This window comes from Ostrea edulis, chromosome 7 (genome assembly GCF_947568905.1).
Source record: "Ostrea edulis chromosome 7, xbOstEdul1.1, whole genome shotgun sequence".
Lineage (NCBI taxonomy): Eukaryota > Metazoa > Mollusca > Bivalvia > Ostreida > Ostreidae > Ostrea > Ostrea edulis.
The window spans coordinates 53,590,696-53,603,149 of NC_079170.1; the positions used below are offsets into that span (position 1 = coordinate 53,590,696).

At 35.5% G+C, this 12,454-nt stretch overlaps 1 protein-coding gene across 1 annotated transcript in view; it reads left to right on the forward strand.

The window, feature by feature from the left end:
• The first annotated feature begins 221 nt into the window (after positions 1-221).
• LOC125654857 (constitutive coactivator of PPAR-gamma-like protein 1 homolog) overlaps positions 222-12,454 on the forward strand; it is a 29,974-nt gene continuing 17,741 nt past the window's right edge. Inside the window, exons 1-8 of the mRNA XM_048884962.2 lie at positions 222-1,116; positions 2,708-2,790; positions 2,963-3,057; positions 3,309-3,421; positions 7,684-7,733; positions 9,808-9,898; positions 10,255-10,370; positions 11,531-11,671. Coding sequence (XP_048740919.1) covers positions 399-1,116; positions 2,708-2,790; positions 2,963-3,057; positions 3,309-3,421; positions 7,684-7,733; positions 9,808-9,898; positions 10,255-10,370; positions 11,531-11,671 — 1,407 coding nt within the window. The 5' untranslated portion in view covers positions 222-398. The remainder of the gene's footprint in view (positions 1,117-2,707; positions 2,791-2,962; positions 3,058-3,308; positions 3,422-7,683; positions 7,734-9,807; positions 9,899-10,254; positions 10,371-11,530; positions 11,672-12,454) is intronic.

Genomic DNA, 12,454 nt, shown 5'->3' on the forward strand with positions numbered 1-12,454 from the left:
CATGGAAGACAATATTTAGCATTTCAGTTTGTCGTTGTTCATTAATCTAAATCAATATATTATGTCTAGATAGTAAGTTTCGACCCCGTGGCACCGTAGGACCAAAACTTGTCTGCTGAAACATTTGAGAGCACTCTTGATTTAAGATAATTCGAGTAATGTAAAGTCCCGAAATGTTTGAAATTCCGAAAAGTTACGCAATGGCTTCTGGGTACACATCCGGGATACGTCACTGGCGCATGACACCTAGCTTGTAAGCCGCAAGAAAAAGCACATGGCCGACTTGTAGGTCAAAATTAACCTACTTCTTTCCCAAAAATTCCATTCTCTTTCACTTAATTGGACAAAAAATCAATTGTTTATTATGCAAAAATAATTATTCGGCACTATTTTGCAAAATGGGGATTAGGTCATTACAGGAATTTATCGAAACGCACTGTGCAAGTGCTTGTGTGTCGGTGGATTTACTGAAAATATCGAGAGGATTCATACCAAAAAGGCGTGGCAGGGAACCCGGAAATGAGCGCTTCTGCCTGGTGGTTGATGCCGAAAGTTGTCTTGACCGTCTGTATGGTGGCTACTTCTCGGATTGGGTGTGCGGGGGACAATGGAATCGGATGATGGCTTTTTTAAACAGTCTGATGCAGGCCTGTCATTCGGCCAATTTAGACATGGTTGTATTCTTTAACGGTGCATTGGAGAGTCAGAAGTTAAACGAATGGTATGCTGATCAGCTCAATGGAAAGAAAAAGGTCACTTTTGTTTTGCGTCACATTAACAACAAAGGAACCCCGCCCCCTAAGGTGTGGTGGATTCCCCCAGTCTTTTTGCAAGGGTCTCTTCGGATGGCCCTGCGACAGATGGGTGTAGGGGTTGCATGCTCGATGGACGATCATGCTCAAGAAGTTATTGGTTACTGTAGAGAGCATGGACTGCAGGGTATTATTGCACAGGACCCAGTCTACACAATTTTTGATCCTCCTCGATATTTTTCATCACAGAATTTGAAACTGACATACAAAGGTTCATTGGAAACCAAGGAATACATTATGGATGAAATTGCAAAGAATCTGGACCTGAATCCAAACAGATTTTGTATTTTGGCAGCTTTGTTAGGTGAGAATGGAAAAATTCATTGCACTCTCTTATTAGCACTAGTAACAAATTGTGAATGAAGTGAGAGATGAAAACCCCCTAGTGATAGATAGTATCTATTGCAACTTGCCAAATAAGATCAGTTTATTAAACTTGGTAAAGTTAAAAGTACCCGGTATCATACTGTTTATTAAATTAGTCTATGTACAGTATTACAAACTAACACTGAAATATTAATACCTGTTATTGAGTTTTCAAAATTGCATGGAATGTGATTTTGAAGTTTGTTTTGAGAGGGGGATAGGCCCACAGGGGAATGGAAGGGCAATCAGAAACATGAAATAATTTGTCCTCAGAAAAGAGAAATCCTTTGGCAATTTGTGATCTTTGTTGTTTGAAAGGAAATGCACACAAAAGAGTTTTAAAAATCCTATTATTTATCTCAGTCATGTTATAATTTTTAAATGATTTTACTAGTCAATACAATGAAGGGTAGTGTCACCTCTTTGTGTACAAAATTCCAGTCTGCCAGCATGCCTGAGACGTACCAAATCAAGAGTGATTATTATACAAGTTTACTTTGCATCAGCTTACTTGAATATGTTAATTTTACTTAGAATCTTATTGTTTTGATTTCAATTCATTTTGATTATTTTTATCTTGGTTATTGAAGAGCTTTAGCAGTTGGTTAAATCCAATATTGTAAGCATTTTAGAGTATTTAGCCTTTGTCACTATGCTACACTCAAATGGAAATTGTGGAGGCAGTGTCTGTTGATGTCTTTGATGATGAAGTTGTCAATGATCAGCCAAATTTAGGCCCAAAAGATGACAATCATGATGTGAAGAACTCAGATTTTTCAAATATGGTTGATTATTCAGAAATTTATAATGAACAAGGAATAAAATTTTAATATTAATATTATTGTGTGACTGTGTGTTAACTTTTAAATTGCAATTTAAGTGAGAATTTTTTTTTATTATGCATCAATTCCGAAGGCTTGTTGGTTTTTAGAACGGCTGACATATTTTTATAGTATTCAGCCTGCTGGTGTATATGAATACTTTTTATTTTTTGGAGTCTTATACACTGGTCATAAAGTGTTTTTTTTATAATGTTCAAAACTTTCAGTGAGGTAAATTTGGGAATTTATATTATCATGATTGTAAGATTTATATCATAAAAAGAATAAATGTATTCAAACAAATGAAATCAGGCTTTGAAAGCATTGTAGTTCAACGTTATAGTTAATTGTACAGGTTATATTTAGATGTTATTAAAAGTTGCACACCTGCAGCAATCAAGAAAACTGCAGGTGTGAAAAAAAATGAAGATAGTTAGCATTGCTGTTAGGTAGAATGACAAGTTAAAAATGAAGAATTAACAAATACAAGAATTAATACACATTCAAAGTGAATACAGATGTAATGTCAAATGAAGATAAATTTGGTGGCAATTTGGCATAATTAATAAGGTTTCTCTGTATTTGACTTCTGAAATAGCGAGTTTAGCTATATGCAGCAGTCTTTACCTACCCATGTTTACCTCTTGTCCTCAATGACTGATGTATTAGGAGTGTAGTTTTTTAAGAACTTAAATTTTAACTTTTCAGGGAACCATATTTTACCAGATGAAGATCTCTACTCTTTCTACATTGAACTCCTAAGCAGGGCTGATCCTAGTAAACCAGCCAAGGTACTGCTTTATCACATTCTTCCTGTGTTTGTACATCTTCGCTAGCCAAGGGTTTATTGGCTAGCAAAGATGATGTTTGTAGTAACAAAATTAATACAATATTTCCAAAAGCATCTCTTGAAGAATATTTATCCTTTTAAATAGAATGAATATCAAATTTCTTCTCTTGTAGCTGACCCCTGAAAATGCCATTCAAGCTGCTGTGGACTTTGTCAGGAATCTGCCCAGTGTTGAAAACCTTGATGAAGTTGGAGAAGTCGTTTTTAAGTAAATATAAGATGGACTTAGTATCCATCATAGTTGTTTTTTTATTGGTCAACTCTGTATTTGAACCAAGATGGTACACTGCTATAAGTGAAAATGTGTTAAAATGCTAATTAAGTGATGATTAACTTCTTAAAAATATTGAATGTCTGAATATATCTTGTTAAAAGTAGTACTGTATTGAAAAACTGCGGGTTATTGTTTCTCTATGAATATAATATAGATAGGAACTATAATTTCTTTTATTATAACAGGAATTCAAAAGGGAATAAAACGGAACTGGTATCAAAATTCAAACAGTGTGTGCAGTATTATCTGAATGGCACAAATGATGGGTTTCTGAAGTACAGGCCAAGACTTGGACAATGTGAGTCTTAACATTTCTTCTTGTGGAAAGTGTTACTCTCTTTAGAGAAGTGGACAGACAACAGCCACTTCTCTTAGGAAACATTCATGTACAGTTTTTATTCTAGAAAACTTGTAAATGGTGGAACCGGTGACGGTTTCCACTTGAACATGTTGAAAGACACTTCGACTGAAATATGACTGGATTTACATAATGGGCAAGTTATTTTCACAACTTATAACATTAATGCATGCACCTGTGATCATGGTGATAAGAAAATTGAACTTACTCCTCCCGTTAATCCATTTGTTTTGTCTCTATTGGCAGTAAAAAAAAAATCTAAAAATCCAAAGTTGGAGAATTAGGAACAAATATTATACTTGCATTTATTGAAAAGGTTTTTGACATCTGGTTTTTGATTAAGTACATATTTCTGTGGATATCAACACTTAAGTTTTAAAGTTGAGATTTTGAAATGCTTTCTGGGAAACAAAATGTATGTTCACTAATTTTTCCAAATTTTCTTACTTTTGATTTTTTACTGCTAAACAAGATAAACTCATAAGCCCAGTCTTCACAAAAACATTTAAAACTTGCTGGCCAGTTGGACCAGTGAACTGTCTTAATTTACTGGCCCACAGTGAAATTTACTGCCCCCCCCCCCCCCAATTTTCATAGTACATGTTTATCACATACATTATGGAATGCATTGTAAAATTGTACGATTAATTTACTGAAATTATGGTTATTACTCGTATTCATATCCACCCTAAGACATCCTTTCTGTCGATACCAGAAAAACAACACCGTACACGGTATTCTGTCTCTCTCCCCCCGCCCGCAAACAACAACTACAAATTCACGTATTTTTCACAAACATGAAAACAGCCTGAGTGCACCTTAGGGAGTAGCCTTCTCTACCAACATCAAATGCAAACGATTGATTGATTCTATATTAAACTATAGAAATTGCATAAAATCAGAGATAACTGCATTTGACGAAGTTCATTTTAATTGGACAATGCAATAAAGCAGCAATTACCGGTGTGCAGATGTTCGTTGAATATTCACATGATCAAGGTACAAGTTATCTTGACAATTACAAGTATAGTCAGGGATAGACATAACTTTTCATCTCACTTGCTCTTCAGGCAAGTGAACTCAAAGTTTTACTTGTCCAAATGAAAAACTTAGTTGTCCGAAATATCTTAGACTCTAATAAGCCTGTCAACCAGTAATTCTAATTATCTTAATTATCTCTCTCTGTCAATTGGTGATACAGTACGATCTACTAGAATGGACCTTCGCTATAATCTGACCGTTCGTTAAAGAAAAGTTGAGTTTTACTTTCTAAAATTTATATTCATCAAGCTTAACACAATTATTTTAATAATCACATTTTCTAGTAAAAATATCACTTGCCCCATCAGACAAGTGTGTATTGAGTTTCACTTGTCCGAACTGGGTTTTTACTTGCCTCGGGCAGTCGGACAACCGTTAATGTCGATCCCTGATAGTTATCCTTCTTTACTTTAAAGAAACAAACCACGATGTCCAAACACTTATTTTATGTGCTATTTATTGATTCATTTTTATTTTGATGGTAAATTTAAGCAAATAAGACGTTTAGAATATCTAAATCTAACATTATATTTAATGTGACTTACAAAAAGTCTACAAACCCATCGGACTTCCTGATTTTTTATTTTCACCGACCCGACCATAAAATTCACTGGCCTCGGTCTTCGGACCACTGAGTTTTCGTGAAGACTGTAAGCCTGGGACAGGGAACATATGAAAATGGATTTACATGGAGTAAGCGTTTTCCTTTTGATGGACACATTTACATGCATTATTGTTAAAGTTGTTGGAAGAGCTTTTCTATTACGTAAATCCAGGCATACATGTATTTGAGCTGAAACGTTGGTGAAGGTGTAAACCGTTACCAATTCCAGCATTTACATGTTTACCAGAATCAAAACATGTTGTATGAAGGCAATCTAATTAAAATCAGACTTCTTAGATCCGCGCCGTATACTCTGCGTAAGTAGATCTGACATAACCTGATTGGGGGTCATGTTCAGATGAACTTTATGTCAGCCAATCAGCGCGTTGGCTTTAAAATCGTCTGTGTTCACAATTCAAGGAAAATGGCTGCGATTGTTTGGTTTGAAAGAAAACATATCGCAGCTAGATGCGACCTCGCAATGCACCGTTTACGTCGACTGCCTTTATATTCCTCGCGTTATTTAAGTAAACCATCTTGAAAACTATTCAAATCGTACCCATCCCTATTCATACATAAATCGGAATTCACAATTAATTGAATTTGGGTGTAATTCATATCGTACGTTTTGTTGTTTGTATGAACGGAATAGATGAGGCATTATTGCGAAAGTTTAAAATTCGTTATGTGAGAATATACAATTTTACAGTGTGGAATAAACTTCTTGGGAGAGAGATTACAGCAATTTGTTTACGAATTGCCAGGAACCGCCTAAATAGCCATCATTGTCTGTATGGTGCAATCTGACTGGCTGATAGTTCTCATGAATATTCCAAGCGAAAGGTCATGCGGACATGATCCTCTATGGGGTTATGTCAGATCCTATTGTAGCGATTGTGAGCGTATTTTAGGATCTGATTTTAATTAGATTGTGTGTGAAGGCTTGTTAAGAGAAGTGAATCGAGACTATGCCTGTCCACTTCTCTAAAGAGAATAGGGAATGTTTCTTATAATATTTAATTTTTGGACACTCAAAAATTGATACTGAAAATAAACAAGATCTTTTAGTATCTGCATCTTCACTCTCTGCACACCTAAGATGCGAATTCTGGGTTATAGCGGGCTTGTTGGAGACCTAATCAAATTACTGTAGAAATCATGAGCTTAGCCCTGGGTCAGGTTCAGACATCAGGGCAGGGTAATATGGCTGAAGTATACTGAATGTGAATTGCACAGATCTATTAAAATCTTCTCTATTCCAGAACATTTAGTAAACAAATTGATTATGATGATGAATAAGAATCAATGAAATCAAGCAAATAAAGTTATGGTGGTATAAAGGTAGTGGTGTTGGAAAAAAAAACCATTTCATTTCATAAACATGCAAAAAATCCCAGTGTTCGTGTAATATCATTAAAAAAAAACTCCTGCAGGACTCGGACTCATAACTACAGATTGCCAGTGTTAGTGTAAAATCATCAAAACAAACTCCTGCAGGACTCGGACTCATTACTACAGATTGCTAGTGTTAGTGTAAAATCATCAAAACAAACTCCTGCAGGACTCGGACTCTTTACTACAGATTGCCAGTGTTCGTGTAATATCATCAAAACAAACTCCTGCAGGACTCGGACACATTACTATAGATTACCAGTGTTAGTGTAAAATCATTAAAACAAACTCCTGCAGGACTCGGACACATTACAACAGATTGCCAGTGTTAGTGTAAAATAGGGCTGCAACGAGTACCCCAAAAAACCAAAAACCGCTGGTCGTGTTGTTCGGGTCGGGTTCGGTTCCATTTTCCCGTATTTCGGTTCGGGTTTGGTTTTAAAAATAGAATCGTTATGTCGTCAAAATCCTCAAAGGTGGCAGTATATTTGATCAATTGTTAAATGATGGCATTGTAGACAAAACTGTAAATAATTACAGTATATGTAAGACATGTCAGACGCATTGAAAATACGCCACAGGAGCAACATCGTCAATGACAAAACATTGAAAGCATGGATGAAAACGAGTAGAAGTGACAATGCTGTTTCTAGTACCATGAATGTCGAGATTAAACCTCAGTCCATGTCCCTGAATAATTATTTTGACAAAATACAATAAAGGTTTTTTGATTTTAACTGTATGTTAGATTGTTTAAATAGTTATATAGACCCGAACTGAAATACCCGAACCTGAAGTACAAAATTTAGAACCGACCCGAAATTTTTTGAAACCGTGACAGCCCTAGTTTAAAATCATCAAAACAAACTCCTGCAGGACTCGGACACATTACTATAGATTACCAGTGTTAGTGTAAAATCATCAAAACAAACTCCTGCAGGACTCGGACTCATTACTACAGATTGCCAGTGTTAGTGTAAAATCATCAAAACAAACTCCTGCAGGACTCTGACACATTACTACAGATTGCCAGATTAACACCTTCATTCTCTGCTGAGCTAATTTGACAAGTGAAAAATCGAAACAAAAAATACAATAGTTACAAATTTTCCAAATGTACATCTTAGACATGCTCTAATTGCTTTATACTTTTCTTATTTTCCAGTTGGTGCTACCCCAAGGCAAGGGAATTATGCAATGCAACAGAGAAATATAGTAAGACTAGTTTTTCATATGAAATTTCATGCTCAATACTAGGAGTGTGTATTGCTCAAGATTTTACTATACGATACGATACAATATTTTTTGATGCGATATCCGATATATTGGATATACAATGTAGTTAAGCATTTTCTGAAGTAAAATATCAAAATTAAAAAAAATGAAGGGGTCTAATATCTTTTATTTCATAACAAAACAAACAATGACATTAAAGTCTGAGGAAACTCCAATGTCACAATGTAAAAGCGGGGATTAAAGTCTGAGAAATCTCCGATGTGTCACAATGTAAAAGCGGGGATTAAAGTCTGAGAAATCTCCAATGTGTCACAATGTAAAAGCGGGGATTGAAGTCTAAGGAATCTCTGATGTCACAATGTAAAAGAGGGGATTAAAAACTGAGGAATCTCTGATGTCACAATGTAAAAGAGGGGATTAAATTCTGAGGAATCTCTGATGTCACAATGTAAAAGGGGGATTAAAGTCTGAGGAATCTCTGATGTCACAATGTAAAAGCGGGGATTAAATTCTGAGGAATCTCTGATGTCACAATGTAAAAGCGGGGATTAAAGTCTGAGGAATCTCTGATGTCACAATGTAAAAGAGGGGATTAAATTCTGAGGAATCTCTGATGTCACAATGTAAAAGCGGGGATTAGAGTCTGAGGAATCTACGATATGTCAATCACAATTAATGTAAAAGCGGGGATTAAAGTCTGAGAAATCTCCGATGTGTCACAATGTAAAAGCGGGGATTGAAGTCTGAGGAATCTCTAATGTCACAATGTAAAAGTGGGTATTAAAGTCTGAGGAATCGTGTTCCTGTTAGAAGCCATTTTCAGATTATGAACTTCGATCCCGACTATGAAAAGGGCTATTTTAAAACCTGACATTATATCGTATCGTATCATCTAAACACCGTATCGTATATTGCTGGACAGGTGTATACTGGTACATTTTGATATATCGATGTATTGATTCACGCTTACTCAATGCACTGTATAATTTACACAACACAACATAAGCGAAGCGGATTATTAAAAAGTGTAAACTTACCCAACCAGGTTAAATTGTATAATATATCCCAAAATTAAATTCATTCCTTATGATTTAATTCAAAAAGAAAAAAGTCCTAATCTTTCTTTGGCAAAACGTACATTAATATTGAAAAATACAAATCACTTGCATTGCACAATGATTCACTTAGCTACCATGATGAAGTGAATTGTGAAGGCAGCCATCTAGTTCTATGGAGCCTATTTATCAAAATTGTAAACATTATTGAAGGTGAAGTTTGGTATGAACTTCATAACAGAAAATATAAGAAGGGTATGTTTGTGATGCATCGACTTTGAAGTCACTCTTACTGAGTTTGAGAAAGTACGGGAATTGATGTCATGCAAAACAAGTCTTTAGATAGTCCAGAAAACGCATATAGGCCTAATAATTTGTAGTTTTTGATTTTATGAAAGTTTTTTACAATTATAAAACTTGCCCTTGCATGCAACATTATTGCTGATATTAAATCCGACACAGGAAAATATGTAAGGAAATGTCCAATCCACGAGTCCATATTTTTTAAGGTGACATCATCTGATAATTATGCTTTTTTTTTTTAGTTGAGAGGCGGATCAAGCAATCCCTCCTCTCCAATGGGAAATGTATTTCAAAATAAACAGTAAAATTATATGCCAATACTTAATATACCATTAATTTGAAAATATTGTCTTTGTTTTAATATAATGTATTATTCAAAGATATCATACAGAGAATATAATGATTTTGATTTTTTCAAGTAGTGAGTAGATTTTATACATCTTGCTTGACATCTATAGAGAAAACAGTCAGTGTATTAAGCAAAAGTGTCTTATCACACACACACTGACTTTCTATTTTGTAGAAGGCCTACAATAGTCCTGCGATAGAAAATAAAAAGCAAGAAAAGTAGTTACGGATGCTGGTTTGGGGGGGGGGGGGGGCATACCAAACCATATTATACAAAAATGATTTGCATAGCCTAGTTTGTATTTAACCACAGAGACGAGAATACAATTAGAATTAAATTATTTCAGGATAACACAGGATTTGCTGGAGACCATGTGCCTCAGGTTATTGTGGATCCCCCAGCTGGTGGTAATGCTAACTTCAATCATATCCCCCCTGGTAAGTGTGCAACTTCAATAATATACCCCTAGTACATTTAAGTGTGTCTGTAGGAGTTCATTATTTTACTCAAGTTGTCAATGTCTGTAGGAGTTCATTATTTTACTCAAGTTGTCAATGTCTGCAGGAGTTCATTATTTTACTCAAGTTGTCAATGTTTGTAGGAGTTGATTATTTATCTTGTCAATGTCTGTAGGAGTTCATTATTTATTTTGTCAATGTTTGTAGGAGTTGATTATTTATCTTGGCAATGTCTGTAGGAGTTGATTATTTATCTTGTCAATGTCTGTAGGAGTTGATTATTTATCTTGTCAATGTCTGTAGGAGTTGATTATTTATCTTGTCAATGTTTGTAGGAATTCGTCAGGACATGCTGGCTGCTGTATCCTCCTCCTCCTCCAGTAGCAGTGGTTCCAGTCCCACTCGTAACAGTCCAGAGACCAGCTGGCCCCAGTCCCTCAAATTCCAGACCGTAAGTTTGTATTGCATTGTGTCTGTGTAAGTCAAATTCTAGGCCGCAAGTTTGTATTGCATTGTGTCTGTAAGTGCAGGTAGAGTTGTTCAAATGAATGAAATTATACAACCCCATAGGTTTCGGAGGACCTGTTGGATTTATGCCAAACACTCGAGAAACTTTAGAATTAGTGGATTACAAAAAAAAGGTCGTCTTTATTGTATTTATGTTCCCCTTTGAGAAAGAGGGGTCATGATGTTGGTTTGCATATGTTGGTTAGTCAGTAGACCAAGTGTAGTTCACTCAATATCTTGAGAACACTTTGCTTAACAAACATCAAGGTTGGTATACTGGTAGTCCATAAAGAGTAGAGGACTTCTAATGATTTTGAGGTCACAAGGTCAAAGCCAGGAGTCAAACTACTCTGGGCATATGAAAATATTGTTCATTCAATATCTTGGGAACCCTTTGTTTGATAGACATCAAAACTTTGTAGGTTGGTACCCCCAAGGATTAGATGACCCCTATTGATTTTGAGGTCAAAGGTCAGTGTCAAACTACTCAGGACACAAGAACTCAACTGTCTACTCAATATTTTGAGATTCCTTTGCTAGATATTAATATAAAAAATAAAAAGGTCAAAGAGTCTTCATCTGATCAATACTTTAGATATCTCATGATGCACTACATCTTTATATTTCTGGTGAAAATGTCAATTGCTATGTTGATTTTGACTGTCACAATGTCGTAGGTCAAATGACTCTGGATATTACTAGGAAAAAGTCCCGATTAATGTCCTTTTTATCTCTTGAGTTATTCTGATTGCAATTTATTCACAACAGGGTTTCAATTTCTATATTGGAATGCATGAGATTCTTACTCCTCCTAGTCACCTGATCCCACCTTTGGTATATCCAGGGGTCCATGTTTGTCTGATTCCACCTCTGGTATATCCAGGGGTCCGTGTTTGTCTGATCCCACCTTTGGTATATCCAGGGGTCCGTGTTTGTCTGATCCCACCTCTGGTATATCCAGGGGTCTGTGTTTGTCCAACTCTCTATTTTGTATTGCTTGATCACTGTTAGTTATCTTCACCTTTCATTGTAAAATTTTTGCATCAACAGATTTTTTTATATAGTACATGACCTCTTCCATAGTATTCACTCTTTACCTTTCAGCAAATGCAGAATAAGCATCCAAACAAGTCTTCATCTGGAGATTCCAAAATTCCTCCAGTGTCCCCAGAAATCATGAGAATCGCAAGTGAGAGGCACCAAAAGGGGCTTATGCACCCCTGGATATATCAGCTGCTTTCACAGGTACGTGATGTCATCATCACAGGTGTATTTAACCTGTTCACTGTCATCATCACAGGTAGATGTAACCTGTTCACTGTCATCATCACAGGTATATTTAATCCATTCACTGCCATCATCACAGGTATATTTAATCCATTCACTGTCATCATCATTGTATAAATGTGGACTTCAATATGGAAAGGCTCTATATTCCCTTCAAATTTTATTAATGTGCAAGTACATTGTGCTTTAGTTGTGTATAGGAATTCACAAGTGTTTATAGATGTAATTGTGACTCTATCTAGGACAGTTTAAACTTTGTAAACAGTAAGGTGGTTTATACATGTAGATGTGATTGTGACTCTATCTAGGACAGTCTAAACTTTGTAAACAGTAAGGTGGTTTATAGATGTGATTGTGACTCTATCTAGGACAGTTTAAACTTTGTAAACAGTAAGGTGGTTTATGAAAAATCTTTCAACTTTCCAAACTGGGGTATAAAGAGGGACAAATACATGTAATTAGATATTTCTAGTGTCTGATCCAAATTAATATTAGAATTTTAATGTGATATGATGTTAAGTAATATCTCTAATGACATGCATTGAAAATCTGTAATAGTGACATTATCCAAGGCCAACCAATGGTAGTGTGTTTCATAGCAAACTTATTCGAAAAATGTGAAATGTTTGCATAAATGCTATTCAACAATTATGACCACATGACGTATTATCAAATCTTTGATTATGTTTGGTCTGACTTCACACAAGATATGTCATGTACCAGAAAATGCAATATGATTTG